The sequence below is a fragment of the Mercenaria mercenaria genome, chromosome 1 (genome assembly GCF_021730395.1).
Source record: "Mercenaria mercenaria strain notata chromosome 1, MADL_Memer_1, whole genome shotgun sequence".
NCBI classification, from domain to species: domain Eukaryota; kingdom Metazoa; phylum Mollusca; class Bivalvia; order Venerida; family Veneridae; genus Mercenaria; species Mercenaria mercenaria.
Window position 1 is genome coordinate 105,769,367 of NC_069361.1, and position 16,997 is coordinate 105,786,363.

A 16,997-nucleotide genomic window follows, 5' to 3' on the forward strand; every position below is an offset into this window, starting at 1 on the left:
CAAAAGCTCACCTTGAGCACTTCATGCTCAGGTGAGCTAAACACTGATGTAAAGTAAATTTTTTAGGAAAACTGCATGATTAAAAAGAAATCGTCCGTGGGGAAGAGGCCTACTAACAGTCCGTATTATGAAGGGAAAAAAGCCTGAGTATGAACGTCATTTCTATGTTCCTCCTTCCACTTCACAGCAGGGAATAAGGCTTTAATTAAAATTGTGTTTGCACTATATCTACTAACCAAAGGTTAATTTTATATTGCCTTGTCAGAGACAGATACATTAATATACAAGTGAACATTTCCTATTCAATTAACTTTTATTAATTATAATAATTACTTTGCTTGATTTAGGAACCATCATCACTTACAAATGTAACCACAATGTCTAATTAAGTGCTCAAGAGAGCACTTCAAGTTAACCACATATTGCTTGTGTTGCAGGTGATTATATCATGGAGTAGCAAAGAGATTGTGTATTCTAATCATATCATAGAGATAGACCATAAAATTTTCAATGATAGTAATACATTAAATAAAATCTAGAAACTGATTTCCAAGTCCTTGAAAGAACCAAAAATGATTTCACATATGTGAAGTTTATGATAGTTTTGTTAATATCAATAACAGAAGTTTTAATTTTTAATTTAAAGTTGTGATCCACAAAGAATGACAACTCTTGCCTTGGGCTAGTACTTATAAGCAGAGATATCTATTAGTTTACTTCCCTTGCAATTACACAACTGAAAGGAAAATGAAAACAGTTTTAGACACAATATCATACTTTTAGCACAACAAAAACATTAAGGATTTATTCATTTGTGTTTGATTTACCCCTCAAAACATGGTTCCTATGATTCTGTCAACTTGCACATGGTAAAAAATTAACTTTTAACAAGCCAATAATAAAATGAACTTCATGAAGTACCAGTAAGTAACTAATAGTGCAATTAATACAGTTTTGCTTGTATCAAAATGTCACAATAGAAGCATTTTTGTAATACAGAACACCTTGTAAGATTAGTAAAGGTGCATTTATATTGATCTCTATTTCCTATGCCTACATATCATAAATATTTAACCAAAATCAACAACAACATTAAAACAAGAGGGCCATAAAAGCCCTGTATTGCTCACCTGACCTCTTGACCTAAAGATCATCAAGATTAACATTCTGACCAAGTTTCATTAAGATATGGTCATAAATGTGACCTCTAAAGTGTTAACTAGCTTTTCCTTTGATTTGACCCAGTGACCTAGTTTTTGACCCCACTTGACCCAGATCTGAACTTGACCTAAAGATCATCAAGATTAACATTCTGACCAAGTTTCATGAAGATACAGTCATAAATGTGGCCTCTAGAGTGTTAACAAGCTTTTCCTTTGATTTGACCTAGTGACCTAGTTTTTGACCCCACCTGACCCAGATTTGAATATGACCTATAGATCATCACAGTTAACATTCTGATCATGTTTCATTAAGATACGGTCATAAATGTGGCCTCTACAGTGTTAACTAGCTTTTCCTTTGATCTGACCTGGTGACCTAGTTTTTGATCCTACATGAACCAGATTCAAACTGGACACTGAGATCATCAAGATTAACATTCTGACTAGGTTTTATGAAGATACATTCATAAATGTTGCCTCTACACTATTAACAAGATTTCCTTTGATTTAACCTGGTGACCTAGTTTTTGACCCCAGATGACCTAATATCGAAATTGTCCAAGATTTTATTGAGGGTAATATTCTGACTAAGTTTCATTAAGATTAGGTCAAAATTGTGACCTCTAGAGTGTTAACAAGCTTTTCCTTTGATTTGACCTGGTGACCTAGTTTTTGACCCCAGATGACCCAATATCGAATGACCCCAGATGACCCAATATCAAACTCATCCAAGATTTTACTGACAGTAATATTCTGACCAAGTTTCATTAAGATTGGACCAAAATCGCGACCTCTAGAGTGTTAACAAGCTTTTCCTTTGACTTGACCTGGTAAACTAGTTTTTGATCCCAGATGACCCAATATCAAACTCGTCCAAGATTTTATTGAGAGTAACATTCTGACCAAGTTTCATTAAGACTGGGCCAAAATTGTGACCACTAGAGTGTTAACAGTCAAATTGTTGATGACGACGGAAGGACGGACGACGGACACAGGGCGATTACAAAAGCTCACCAGGTGAGCTAAAAAATAAGAGGGTTAATTATGACCACTGCGGAAAATTGTCCATCATGACGTCCAAGGAATAACTCCGGACAATGGTTCACGGACGTCCGTGGAATCACTCCAGAAAATTGTCCATGGAAAGTACTCTGGAAATCCCTGGATATTTTTCCGCAGTATATTCCATATCCAACTCCTGAAAGTTTGTCCGAATACTCCGGAGTCGGGACCTCCATGGAAACCTCTGAAATTTTCTCAGCTGGGCTGAATGAGTGAGCAAGAGCATGTCAGATCATCACAGTGAACAAATGTGATAAGACTCAATCCATTCCCATTAGAGATACTAGCTAACATACAAAAGCTTCACAAAAAATGCTAAGCCAGAAAAAGGTCAAAATTTTGTAAACAAGAGGACCATGATGGTCCTGAATCGCTCACCTATCCCCACATGACCCAGTGTTGAACTGAGTATGACGTCGTTATTTCTATTATTTGACAAAGTGACCTAGTTTTTGAGCACATGTGACCTAGATATCATCAAGATAAAAAATTCTGACCAAGTTTCATGAAGATCCATTGAAAAATATGGCCTCTAGAGAGGTCACAAGGTTTTTCTATTATTTGACCTAATGACCTAGTTTTTGAAGGCACGTGACCCACTTTTTAAACTTGACCTAGATATCATCAAGGTGAACATTCTCACCAATTTTCATGAAGATCTCGTGAAAAATATGGCCTCTAGAGAGGTCACAAGGTTTTTCTATTTTTCGACCTTCTGACCTAGATTTTGAGGGCACATGACCCAGTTACGAGCCTGACCTAGATATCATCAAGCTGAACATTCTCACCAATTTTCATGAAGATCCATAGAGAAATATGGCCTCTACAGAGGTCACAAGGTTTTTCTATTTTTAGACCTACTGACCTAGTTTTTGACCCCACGTGACCCAGTTTCAAACCTGACCTAGATATCATCAAGGTGAACCTTCTGACCAATATTCATGAAGATCTCATGAAAAATATGGCCTCTAGAGAGGTCACAAGGTTTTTCTATTTTTAGATCTACTGACCTAGTTTTTAACTCCACGTGACCCAGTTTCGAACTTGATCTAGATATCATCAAGGTTAACATTCTGACCAATTTTCATGAAGATCCATTGAAAAATATGGCCTCTAGAGAGGTCACAAGGTTTTTCTATTTTTAGACCTACTGACCTAGTTTTTGACCGCACGTGACCCAGTTTCGAACTTGACCTAGATATCATCAAGGTGAACATTCTCACCAATTTTCATGAAGATCCATTGAGAAATATGGCCTCTAGAGAAGTCACAAGGTTTTTCTATTTTTAGACCTACTGACCTAGTTTTTGATCCCACATGACCCAGTATCGAACTTGACCTAGATATCATCAAGGTGAACATTCTGACCAATATTCATGAAGATCTCATGAAAAATATGGCCTCTAGAGAGGTCACAAGGTTTTTCTATTTTTAGATCTACTGACCTAGCAGGGCCCACACTGGGCTGGAAAAAGTTGGAGCCACCTTTTTTCTTGGGAATGGTAGGGAGGGTGCTGGAGAGGTTTCCCTTCCCGCGGCGCGTTGAAATTTTTTGTTACTTCCCATAAGCAAATGGTGATATTCTAGCTATATAGGGGGACTTTTAAATGAAAGTGGGTATACCTCTAAAGCAAGTTTTGTATTTTAAAATGTTGTTGGATGTTGAAGCAACCTGTCTGAAATATTACAGCTTCTTTTTATTGTGGGCCTACTATGTAAATGCATGGCCTGGAGGGCTGTGTTTTTGGTGCTCTGTGCTTCAGATAAATCTACCCTTACCTATTATCTTCTGTGTTGGTAACTGATACAGGATTACATTTCAAATCCATTCCTATCTTTTAAAGACATTCAAAAAACATGGCAAACACCTTTACTAATTACTTACTAAGATCATGGACACGGGTCCAGTGTATTTTTTTTCTTTGTTTAATATAAAAAAACAACCTTTTTTCACACAAATATGCTTTCTTTATGTTAGTCAAATGAAAAAAAAAGGATGACAAAAATCCGGTCACAGTGTCGTGTATGATATTGTGACTAGATTTTTTGTCATCATTTTTTTTTCATTTGACTAACATAAAAAAAGTATATTTGTGTTTTAAAAAAATGGATTTTTATATTAAACAAAAAATACACTGGACCTGTGACTAAGATACTGTCTGATGGTGGCGACAACGTTAAAAAATTCATCAAACCATTCATTATTTTGCCGATTTATTTATTAATTATTTCATCCATGGAAATTAAAGGCATCAATCATTTAATCTGCCGTAATGACAACAAAACAAAAAGATTATTTTAACCCGAAAATTGGTTGCTTATTGATTGCAAATTGCATCTCCTCGCGTGTCAAGATGTTTATTACAGTGTCACATTGTTATATGTAAAGTGAACGCAGACTGGGTAGTACTATCCCGTAATAAGTTAATTTTACAAGGTAAAATTATCGGAACCAGTCAACTGTTGTTTTTTCTTTTTAACATAATTTCTCGGAGGTTACGATTTAGAACGTCTGAAACAAAATGGCAGTCCAAATTACGAAGATTTTTTCATTTTCGCCACTCGCGATTTTTCTTCGCCACTTTCATCGCAGATTCGCCAAATGGCTCGAGTGGCGAACGACAGCGTGGGCCCTGCCTAGTTTTTATCCCCACGTGACCCAGTTTCGAACTTGACCTAGATATCATCAAGCTGAACATTTTGATCAATTTTCATGAAGACCCATTGAGAAATATGGCCTCTAGAGAGCTCACAAGGTTTTTCTATTTTTAGACCTAATGACCTAGTTTTTGACCCCACGTGACCCAGTTTCGAACTTGACCTAGATATCATCAAGGTGAACATTCTGACCAATATTCATGAAGATCTCATGAAAAATATGGCCTCTAGAGAGGTCACAAGGTTTTTCTATTTTTAGATCTACTGACCTAGTTTTTAACCCCACATGACCCAGTTTCAAACATGACCTAGATATCATCACGGTGAACATTCTGACCAATATTCATGAAGATCTCATGAAAAATATGGCCTCTAGAGAGGTCACAAGGTTTTTCTATTTTTAGACCTACTGACCTAGTTTTTGACCCCACGTGACCCAGTTTCGAACTTGACCTAGATATCATCAAGGTGAACATTCTGATCAATTTTCATGAAGATCTTTTGAAATATATGGCCTCTAGAGAGGTCACAAGGTTTTTCTATTTTTAGACCTACTGACCTAGTTTTTGTTGGCACGTGACCCAGTTTCGAACTTGACCTAGATATCATCAAGGTGAACATTCTGACCAATTTTCATAAAGATCCCATGAAAAATGTGACCTCTAGAGTGGTCACAAGCAAAAGTTTACGGACGGATGCACGCACGCACGGACGGACGGACGACGGACGCCGCACGATCACAAAAGCTCACCTTGTCACTTTGTGACAGGTGAGCTAAAAAGCAAAATACAGTTAATCAATTTCTTATTGAATAAGTATGATGGTTTAATATAACTGATATTACCAAGCTGCGGTGGCTTAATGGATAAGGCATCTGCCCAGCAATCGGGAGGTTGAAGGTTCGAGCCCTGTCTGAGGCGGGACTTGTTACTGAAGAGAGACTGGTTGGTGAGCCGCCAGCTAGTTAAATAATGGTTACCGATTGCCTACCTGCCTCAGGTGCCTGGCATTTAAAAATAGGAATCGGGAAGTAATGCTGTTCAATGTATATAGGTGTCTCATAAGCCAACATGGCTGGCCCTTTCAGTAGGGGTGACACTATAATAAACAAACACTTTACATAAACTTTACCTCAGTTATTTACTTAAGATATCAATACTTATCTGCAAACAAAATTTTGTGTGAATACATACCGAAGTATGATTTTAATCGTCTCAAACAGATTACAGCATTTTCAGACGAGTCTGACACATTAATGTATAAATAACTAGAAAATGCTTTTGTAAAAAAGCGCATGTCTCCCCCAATGCAAAGTCCTATAGGCAAGAAGTCAATAGGGGTCAGGAGCGAAAGTCAAAGAGACACTGATGGTTGGCTGCAATAGGGATCATCTACTTTGCATGTCCAATCATCCCGCTAAATTTCAACACTCTTGGCCTAGTGGTTCTCAAGTCACTGTTCAGGCTTCTGTGACCTTGACCTTTGATAAAGTGACCTCAAAATACATAGGGGTCATCTACTCTGCATGTCCAATCATCCTATTAAGTTTCAACATTGTAGGTCAGGTGGTTCTCAAGTTATTTCCAAAAAATGATTTTACATGAACAGGCCGCTGTGACCTTGACCTTTAATAGACTGACCCCAAAATCAATATGGGTCATCTACTCTGCATGTTCAATCATCCTATGAAGTTTCAACATTCTGGGTCAAGTGGTTCTCAAGTTATTGATCGGAACTGGTTATCAATGTTCAGGCCCCTGTGACCTTGACCTTTAACTGAGTGACCCCAAAAACAATAGGGGTCATTTACTCTGCATGAAATCATCCTATGAAGTTTCAACATTCTGGGTCGAGAGGTTCTCAAGTTATTGACTGGAAATTGTTTTCCATGTTCAGGCCCCTGTGGCCTTGACCTTTAACAGAGTGACCCTAAAATCGTTAGGGGTCATCTACTCTGCATGACCAATCATCCTATGAAGTTTCATCATTCTGGGTCAAGTGGTTCTCAAGTTACTGACCGGAAATGGTTTTCAATGTTCAGGCCCCTGTGACCTTGACCTTTCACAGAGTGACCCCAAAATCGTTAGGGGTCATCTACTTTGCATGTACAATTATCCTATGAAGTTTCAACATTCTGGGTCAAGTGGTTCTCTAGTTATTGATCCGAAATGGTTTTCAATGTTCAGGCCCCTGTGACCTTGACCTTTGACAGAGAGACCCCAAAATCAATAGGGGTCATCTACTCTTCATGACCAATCATCCTATGAAGTTTCAACATTCTGGGTCAAGTAGTTCTCAAGTTACTGACCGGAAATGGTTTTCAATGTTCAGGCCCCTGTGACCTTGACCTTTAACGGAGTGACCCCACAATCGATAGGGGTCATCTACTTTGCATGTACAATCATCCTATGAAGTTTCAACATTCTGGGTCAAGTGGTTCTCTAGTTATTGATCCGAAATGGTTTTTCCATGTTCAGGCCCCTGTGACCTTGACCTTTGATGGAGTGACCCCAAAATCAATAGGGGTCATCTACTTTTTATGACCAATCATCCTATGAAGTTTCAACATTCTGGGTCCCCTGTGACCTTGACCTTTGACAGAGTGACCCCAAAAACAATAGGGGTCGTCTACTGCAGCAGCCCTACAACCCTATGAAGTTTGAAGGTTCTAAGTCAAATGGTTCTCCAGTTATTGCTCGGAAATGAAGTGTGATGTACGGACGGACGGACGGACAGGGCAAAAACAATATGTCTCCTGGGGGAGACATAAATATATGGTATCTGAAAGACATTTGTATACCTTATGACAATTGTATAGTATGGATTAGCAACGATGTAACACTAGTCTGTTATTCGAGATCTCGTTGCAAAAGGAGCTTATTTGTTAGATGGGCAATTGAATGTATAAGAAAAATTGAAACATCTCTTTGAACATATGATCAATTGTTTTCTAGTAAAGATCCTTTACAACAACACTGTTTTGCTTCATACAATTTCAAACATTGGAACTTATCAAATCAGTTTTAATAAGAACATGAAATTAATCGAGAAACCAAATTTTGTGAAATACAAGATTTTTACCTATAGTAATTCATTTTCCAACTTTGGAATAAAATCATTATATTTAAACACCGTTACTTACAAATCATTTCATTTTAATATGCATATAAACTGTGTACTACGCGGTATCTGGTCAGTTGGTGGCACATAATTTATTATGTAATTAAACGCACTCTAACAACAAGATGACAACACAAAACTCCTCTTCTATCTGTTGCGCCACTACTGATTTTGACAAACTTTCATTTTACTGTAAAATCATTTAATTTTGTTGGCAAGAAATTTCAAGGTTTAGGCCAAAACGGATGTTTCGTGGGAACATTGAATAATTTGATTAAATGCCTATTTTTATACAATGATATATTCAATGGCGTTGTACATAATAATAAGAAGAGTTATTATAACAATATTAATAATGACAATAATAATAATACCCGTACGAAAAAGTACGCCCATACTTTAGGCAGAAACCGCCCAGAAAAATAAAGCCGTTTCCATCTTATATTGCTATTAAGCGTAATAATTCAGCCTTAGGGAGACCTTAGGGAGAATAGGGCTCGAAATATGGAAATTTTTTTCTGTTAGTAAGGTGGAAACCGCCTAAATTGGCGTAGAAATGTTTAAGCAGGAAAATATTCAGTCTGATATTCTCTGCTTAGGCGGGAAAACAATACCCAGAAAAGCTTGACCGGAATAAAATCCGCCTTAAGTAAAACATAAAAAAATACCCTTAGTATTTATCTTGAGCATGAAGCTTTTCACATTTCACTAGATTCATTTTGCTTTGCCAAATACAATTTATTAATAAGACAGCTTCAATTTTACAAATATATCAGCTGTGGCTTAAATTAATAACAAAATTACTGAAGCAAATGCACAATAATACTGACTTAATATTATGAACATTTCTTGAAAAAATTAAAAGTTATTTAACCTTCACTAACTATAGCAATTTGGACATGTCATGAATTACTGATTATTACTGACTTAGTCTAGTCTACTTAACTAACAACATCCCATGCATATAAATGCCTTCAGAAAGTGCTTTCTCTCTAAACAGGAGTCACAACATCTGGATGTAATAAACTCACTGGACCCTTACAGTGATCCTATTTCAAATTAATTGATATAAAATTACCACCTTCCAAAATTCTGCCTTATCTTAGTAAAGCCATTTTTTCTAAGTTCAAAATTTCCCCTTATTTTATCTGAAAATTCCGCCTAGTGAGAAAGCACCTTTTTCTGAAAAGCATTATCAACCAGAATTTAAGAAAAACTCCGCCTTCCTGTTAAACGTAATTTTTAGAATAATCCATGTTTGCCAATAGTCCGCCTTTGAATATCCATTTTAGCAGGATTACGCCCTTAATACGCTTTAATTCAGAGCGGATTCTGCCTTATTTTTTCATACGGAAACGAGATCTCATTCAGTTGTCACGGGATGTTGGCGAGATTTAATCTATATGCCTTTCAAGTTGCCGACCTGTTTATTTTAATAGCTCTTTGATTTGTTTTAACTGTTTCTTTGATTGTATTGTACCTTTTAAGTTTAAATTTCAAGTTTATTTCGGCTTGTTCTGATTTCCCCATTAATTTGTACTAGTTTATATCATTCCAATGTAGTAAAATACCACGGACTCTACTGGGGATCGAACCCCGGACCTCGTTATCTGAAGGCGGACACTCTAACCACGTCGCTAAAGGGTTAACCCAACAGCAAGGCTGTTGAAAGTGGCCTTATATACCTACAACCACTACACTCCTCTCCTCTCTAACATTGAAGGACCAGGCATCAACTGAACCGCCTATCAATTTCTAGCCTGAGGCATCAACTGAACCTCCTATCAGTTTCCAGCCTGAGGCATCAACTAAACCTCCTATCAGTTTCTAGCCTCATCCAAATGCATGAATCCGTCAAACATCCTCGTCGCCATTGTAGTAAAATACCACGGACTCTACTGGGGATCAAACCCCGGACCTCGTGATCTGAAGGCGGACACACTCTAACCACGTCACTAAAGGGTTAACCCAACAGCAAGGCTGTTGGAAGTGGCCTTATATACCTACAACCACTACACCAATATGGCAGACAGTATGCGGCGAGTACACTTTTGGTGATAAAGAAAACGCAGACAAATGCACGAGTATGGCTTGCTGATATGGTAAAATTAATTAAGATAATAACATGCATGATAATTATCAAAAGAAACAAAGTGAACTTCGGCAGCTTTATGCATAGAAATAAAATTCTGGTTCCCTAGCCTATGCACGGTACTTTGGCTAGAGAACCGGTTCCGGACGAATAAGTACGCTGTCTAGGGAACCAATTCCTGTTAAAAATCGCTTGTCGCTTATGTTATTTTGTTTCTTAGTCTTTCCAACTTAAAATAAAATTTATCTCATCTTATCTTCTCTAGCCACTGCCAACAGAAATATTATGCAGAAGTTTCAACGCGATGCGTCAGCGACAGTCAAAATTTACCATGCTGTCCCGAAATGTCCCATTATTTTGACTAACTGGGAAATATAAAATATATAAATAATGTCTTTTACTGTCCATGATAATTAAGCCAGCTCTCTTAAAGCATAAATTTGTTTGCCTACTTTCACTTTGATATTTTTGTCCGAGTGTTGCGCTTTGGAATCGTCTCCTTTAACATTTGAAGGTTTATCTTTCTTGTCTTGAGCACTGCTTTTAGACTTCGCTTCAGTCTTGTTCTCTTTTTCTGACATTCCATGTTTCTTCTTGTACTGTGCATTCTTTTTCTTCTTGTGTTCGTCAGGTCGCATAATGTCACTATTCAGCTGATAATAAACATACCCGTACACCGGGAGGGTACATCCTCCGGTATCCGGTACAGAAACCGTAGTCAAATGACCTAGCGGTTCACTGATAGAGGTCCTATAAGAAAATCACTCGGCATAACAAAATTATTGTTAAGATATATTCACTATGTGTGCCAGATATTAGCATGCATGGCTGTCAATTTTTGTTAATTGGTTTATTTGTTTTCATATTCCTTTATCATTTGGGAGATCACAAAGAATGCGGTCAAAGGGAAGCAAATCCAATTTGAACGAGTATTATTACTTGCCTCTGTTATTGATCAAAGTTTTTGTTTTGATCACGTGACTAGGAAGTCTGTTATCTTAAAATTGTTTTGATCTATTTTTTCTCCTAGTGAACTAGTTTCAGCTAGGGATACAGCTTGAAATGGATTTTTGGGAATGAACAGAATTATATTCACCATTTGCAATGTCGGAGTAAGACATTTTTACATATATATTTGCAAGTTTGGTATTAGATATAAATGTACATGTGTTAAACGAAGGCCTGTATTGCTTAATCGATACTGCATATCTTAACTATCTACTAACTGCACGCTGGAATCCTTGTAAAAACGTTAAGTAGAGCTTACAATTGAAAGGAAGCTGCATTTGCTGCGGTTTTCAGCTTTTTAAAGCCTTTTAAGTGCATGCTATGTATAATTTATGTAAGGAATGTATATTTTTATGACATGACATTGTGTATGTAGTATATACATTTGACTGAACATTGTCAGATAGGTCGTAAAATTATGTGACCTTATTATCGCTATAATTAAGAACACATAAAATTAGAATGTAGATAGGTACACGGACACGTAATTGCTGCTATCATTTATTTATAAATAGGCATAACACGGTAATGATCGATTAAGATATAGTTAAGTCTGATTAGGTCTACGTAATTAAGAAATCAAATGAAAGGTCCTTACATATATATATATATATATATATATATATATATCATTAAGGTCGTTCACATAAAATACGTTAAATGATAAACAAGAAGAATTGTCCTGTTTCTGTGTTATATGTAGCGGTTTAAAAGATGTACATGTATATTTTCACAATAGAATTCCAGCAGTATCGCGAAGACAGCTGTGTACAGTTAAATGTAAAGATTAAACTGGCCTGTCATGCAGCACTTTATTAGACCTCTATTTGCTGGTCCAAAAATGTTGTTTTCTTTTTAAAACATAAACAATGTCCAGGTATTGATACATACTGGGGCATGAAATGAAAAAAAAAATGTAACACGTGATTTAAATCACTACGTTTTCGGCTTTATAATGATATATATAACATACATTTTAAAAGCAAGGTTATTTCAATCATGTATAATCTGCACGAGTGTATTTAATCGCAGTCCTATTGTAGAACAGTTGGCATTCATACAAGTAAATACAGTTTAATACGCATGTTTTCTGCATGTCACGGAAATTGAAACGTATTGAAATGTTTATGAAAAACTATAGGTCCAACTAATAACAACATGTCCGAAACTAAATAATACCTAAATGTTGTTACTTTCCGTATTTCCACATTTCCTTTAAATGAATAGATTGTATTTTCATTCTAATGGATGTATATTTACCTGACTCTTTCGGTTTCAAGTTTGTATATTATTTAGATGGTTGACACGTAAGCCAAATGATGACTTGCCAGTCTGAGTGTTAATTTCTATAATTAGTATCGTTGTTCGATACGCAGATATAACGAGCAGAAGCAAATCTTTTGCAGAGCCATTAAGCTCGCACTTAAAGCCTGAAAATGAATTCCTTTTATATTTTATTTTGGTTAGTAGCTATGTTTGTTTATAAAATCATCTTCATTAAAAAAAACTTTAGTGTGCAAGCTAGTATTATCATTATAATAGATTAAATCTCCGTAGTACATGTATATAAATGGATATTGCATGTGTAGTCATGCAGACAGGATTTAATTAGAACATTAATTTATGTTATAATGTTAAAGATTTTTATCATCGCCACCGTTTCCATTATTATACTATTAGGACGACACCGACACCAAGGCCATTGATTACCAAATTTTGGGAGGAAAATGCACGTTATACTGCTCACGTTCTAGAAGCTACGCGCAGTATTCTGCTAAGTTTCTCAGTGTTTTTTTTTCCCCTGTGGAATCGATACAGGAACGCAGTTTGAAATTCACGTCGAAAGATGTTTGTTTGTTATGATAGCTGGAGAAACAGGGTATCAGAGTTAGCTGGTCAGCGTTTAATTAACTATTTGGCCAGAATTCCGCAATAAAACTTGCTGCCAAAATAATAGCAGTTCAAAATTAATATAGAAAATAGAGACGGGAGGGGACATCGTACAAATCAAAATTGCGATTTTCTGGAGGCCTTAAGAGCTGGTTATTTCCCAACAACTGCGTGATAAAAATCATGCTGTTGAAATGTTATTTCTTAACGACTGTGCGATATATAAATCACCTGCTGAAATGGTGCCCAAACAGTTGTCCAAGTAAACATTTTTGATGGAGTATATCAAAGTCAGTAAGAAGATCTCTGTTTATTTTATGGCAACTGCCTTTAATTAATGTTTACTGTTAATGGATTCTTAAAGACCTTGCCCTAGATCCCGCTAAATTCTATGAAATTAAAAAAGTGTGTGCGTTTCAATAGATTTACCAGCAGGTAAACTGGCAGACAATAAATATCAAGCAGTTTACTTTGGAATCGCTTTCAAGTAAAAATTTCGTTTTTGCGGAAGGTAGAGTTAGTAATGGAAGAGAAATATTTTCAAACTATATTCATTTAAGAGTTCCCCTAACATAAAATACTTTTCTCAGGTAACTAAAAGTTTTTTTATCGTACCTCTCATCATGTTTGGCAATGTGTATCAAAACCTGTTTTCTACATTAACTTCATGTACACATAAAAACAAACACGATATAGCATTTCGCTTATCATCTGTTATCTTGCTATTCACATTGGTTCATGCCAGTAACGTTATATATCACTTGTGTTTTAAATGCATATCTTTGTACCACTCTGTCAGTTATACTTTATATATTGCCTTGAATAATTATTTCAGGGTCTACCCGGACTGCATAATTTATACTAAACAGCAAAAGAAACTATCCAGATGTATAACTGGTATATTTTGAAATAAAAATTTAATTTTTCAAATTTGAATTGTCTCTTCATACCAAAATTACACTTAAAGATCTTCACGTGATAAATTTTTAAAAATCAATCAGCCGTGAAGTCAGTAGTTCCACAATAGCCGTTTGAAAGGCTATATCTTCTGCGCGTCAGTTGCATTGTAACAACCCAACTGGGCGCTCGCGCTAAATTTGATTCAGTCGTGCGGTGCAACCAACAATATTTTTTAAACTTTATGCTGTTTTTCGAGTTAGCCAATTATCAATATTTCCAATGGCAATAAAATTTCACAAAGAAAATTGTTAATTGCAGGCGCACGTGAATTTCGTGCAAAACGGCTATTGTGGGACTACTGACTTCACGGTTGATTGATTTGTTAAAATTTTACCCGTGAAGTTCTTCAAGTGTGCTGTGATATGAAAAACACAAGTGATTTATAAATTAAAGTGTTTTTAAAAACAAAATACCCCAGTTATAAAGCAGGATAATTTCTTTTGCTGTTCAGTATATTTGATTTGATTCCAACTACGTTCTTTTAGGCCAACGTAAATATTTTAACTAACAGAGATCTGTTTGAAAGTTATGTTTTATACCTGAAGTGAAAGAGGCCTCTCGCGGTGGAAAAATCTTCAAAATCTCTTAACATAATGTAATGTTTGTTATTACATATCACCTGCCATAAATTTTATAGATCAGGCAATAAAGTATGTCTTTTGTATTTCAGACTTGAAAATGCGGTAGATAAAAACGAAGTGAAACTGGTACGGCAGTTAGCGAAAGATGCACAGTGTACGCCTGAAATTTTGCAAAATACCTTGATATCGGCGGCGGCGAAAGGTCGCGCGGACTGTGCGGCTGCGATTCTTGAGGCGGGAGCATCACCGGATATTCCGGGTCGTGACGGAGCATATGCATTAACGTCTGCCGCTGCTAATGGTCATACAGTTGTTGTAGAGCTTTTGATCCTGTGGGATTGTGATTTGATGGTCCGATATGGAACGGAACAGTCCACGGCTTTACATTTAGCTTCAGACAATGGTTACCTCGAATGTTGTCGTCTTCTTGTCAAAGCTGGCGCCGATATCAATGCTAGAAATGGTTTAGATGATACACCGCTAATTTTAGCATGTTGCAATGGTTACACTAGTCTTGTTAAGTATTTACTAGCTCATCAAGCGGTTGTTAGACGCCGAGGATATCTGGACCGCACGGCATTGCATTGTGCAACAGAAAATGGTCACTTGCAAATATGTAAAATTCTTGTTGGTGCAAAGGCAGACTTCGAAGAGGACGATTCTTTTGGGAACACGCCGTTGATATCAGCTGCGGAAAAAGGGTATGTTGAACTTTTAAAGCTTTACCTTGCTACAGGATGTGAAGTAAATAAAACAAGTCACAGTGGCTGCACCGCTTTACATTTTGCCGCTCAACATGGCGACCTCGAATGTTGTCGTCTGCTGTTGACGGCTGGGGCAGAAATTGATGCACAGGAAGTTCGTCGGTTTACCCCACTTATGATGGCTGCTATGAATGGACATGTCAGTGTTATTGATTTACTTGTTGAAAAGAAATGTAACGTCAAGATGGCTGCATACAACAAGCGGACAGCCCTCCATTTGGCGGCCGAACGGGGCCATTTACAATGTTGTCGGCGGCTGCTTCAGGTCGGTTGCTTTATTGATGCTCAAGACTCGATGGGTAATACTCCTATTTTCGTAGCTGCATCAAAAGGTCATACTCCGCTTGTATCATTTTTCATCGACCAGAGAGCTGATTTGGATAAAGAACCAAATAACCAGAATTCGTTGATCCATTGCGCAGCCGCAAGCGGAAGTGTTGCATGTTGCCAAGAGCTAGTTCGCCGTGGGTTTGACATTGAGAAAAAGAATAGAGATGGGCTCACACCGCTTATTAGTGCAATAAAAAGCAAACACAGAAAGACCTCATTGTATCTTTTAGAGTGTAAATCCAACGTGAATAGCCGCGGTTTGCATGGGATGACTGCGCTAAATGAAGCAGTTTTCAATAATTCCCCTCATCTTGTTCAAATTCTTTTAGAACATGGTGCTAATCCGGACATTGAAGACGACGGGGGAACATTACCTCTTTGGTTCGCTGTGGATTCGGGAAATATTGAGGTTATTAAACTTTTAACGAATGCTGGTTGCCGGTTTGACGTGAAATCAACACTAAGCGACTCTTGCAGACCATGTAACGCGCTTGAGCATGCGGTTCACAAACAGAAGACACAGATAATTAAATATTTAGTAGGGGTTTATTGTGAGACTGCTTTAAATTGTCTTTTCATGATGAAACCAAATATGGAATGTATTCAACAATTGCAAGCGACCACAAAGTCTTGCCTGGTATCTCTAATCGAGGAACCAACTCCATTGAAGTCTCTGTGTAGAAAAACTGTTAGAAAAAGCCTTGGACCAAAATGCAGAAGAATTGAAGACATTAGTTCAATACAAATTCCAAAACCAATAGCAAATTATTTGATGTACGATGACATGGAGTTTGAGTAGGTTGCATGCACAGATATTCTGGTAAAATTAAAGGTTTTAGTTCCAACATAATGGCATTATGGTTTACAAACAATCTCAGTATCATTCAAATACACATTTCTGTTAACTCAAAATAATTAATGAAATGAACAATTTTAATACGAAAATGTTTTTGAACCTTTTACTGATCACGTGGTCTCGTGCTGAATTGCTTGTGACATAACAAACAGATGAGCCGTGCCATGGGAAAACCAACATAGTGGGTATGCGACCAGCATGGATCCAGACCAGCCTGCGCATCCGCGCAGTCTGGTCAGGCTCTTATTGTGTCGCTAACAGTTTTTCTCCAATTCCAATAACTTTAAAAGCGAACAGCATGGAGCTGACCAGACTGCGCGGATGCGCAGGCTGGTCTGGATCCATGCTGGTCGCACACCCACTATGTTGGTTTTCCCATGGCACGGCTCAGATATTGACTTGTCACATATAATCAGCTTAATTGTTGAATATTTTGCTGTATCTGTATACATTTCATCAAAAAGCTCAAACAAGTACACAGACACAGCTAGATTAGTTACTCAGACAGATCAT

General features: G+C 37.1%; 2 protein-coding genes across 2 annotated transcripts in view; one reads left to right on the forward strand and one right to left on the reverse strand.

Annotated features, from left to right (window-relative positions):
• Positions 1–10,919, reverse strand: part of LOC123527637 (cell death regulator Aven-like) — a 36,646-nt gene extending 25,727 nt beyond the window's left edge. Inside the window, exon 1 of the mRNA XM_045307240.2 lies at positions 10,548–10,919. Coding sequence (XP_045163175.2) covers positions 10,548–10,733 — 186 coding nt within the window. The 5' untranslated portion in view covers positions 10,734–10,919. The remainder of the gene's footprint in view (positions 1–10,547) is intronic.
• A 131-nt stretch (positions 10,920–11,050) lies between these two features.
• On the forward strand, positions 11,051–16,583 carry LOC123527625 (serine/threonine-protein phosphatase 6 regulatory ankyrin repeat subunit B-like). The gene is made up of 2 exons (XM_045307230.2): positions 11,051–11,207; positions 14,624–16,583. Exons 1-2 carry the CDS (start codon positions 11,200–11,202, stop codon positions 16,425–16,427), a joined length of 1,812 nt encoding a protein of 603 aa, XP_045163165.2. The 5' UTR covers positions 11,051–11,199; the 3' UTR covers positions 16,428–16,583.
• The last annotated feature ends 414 nt before the right edge of the window (positions 16,584–16,997 follow it).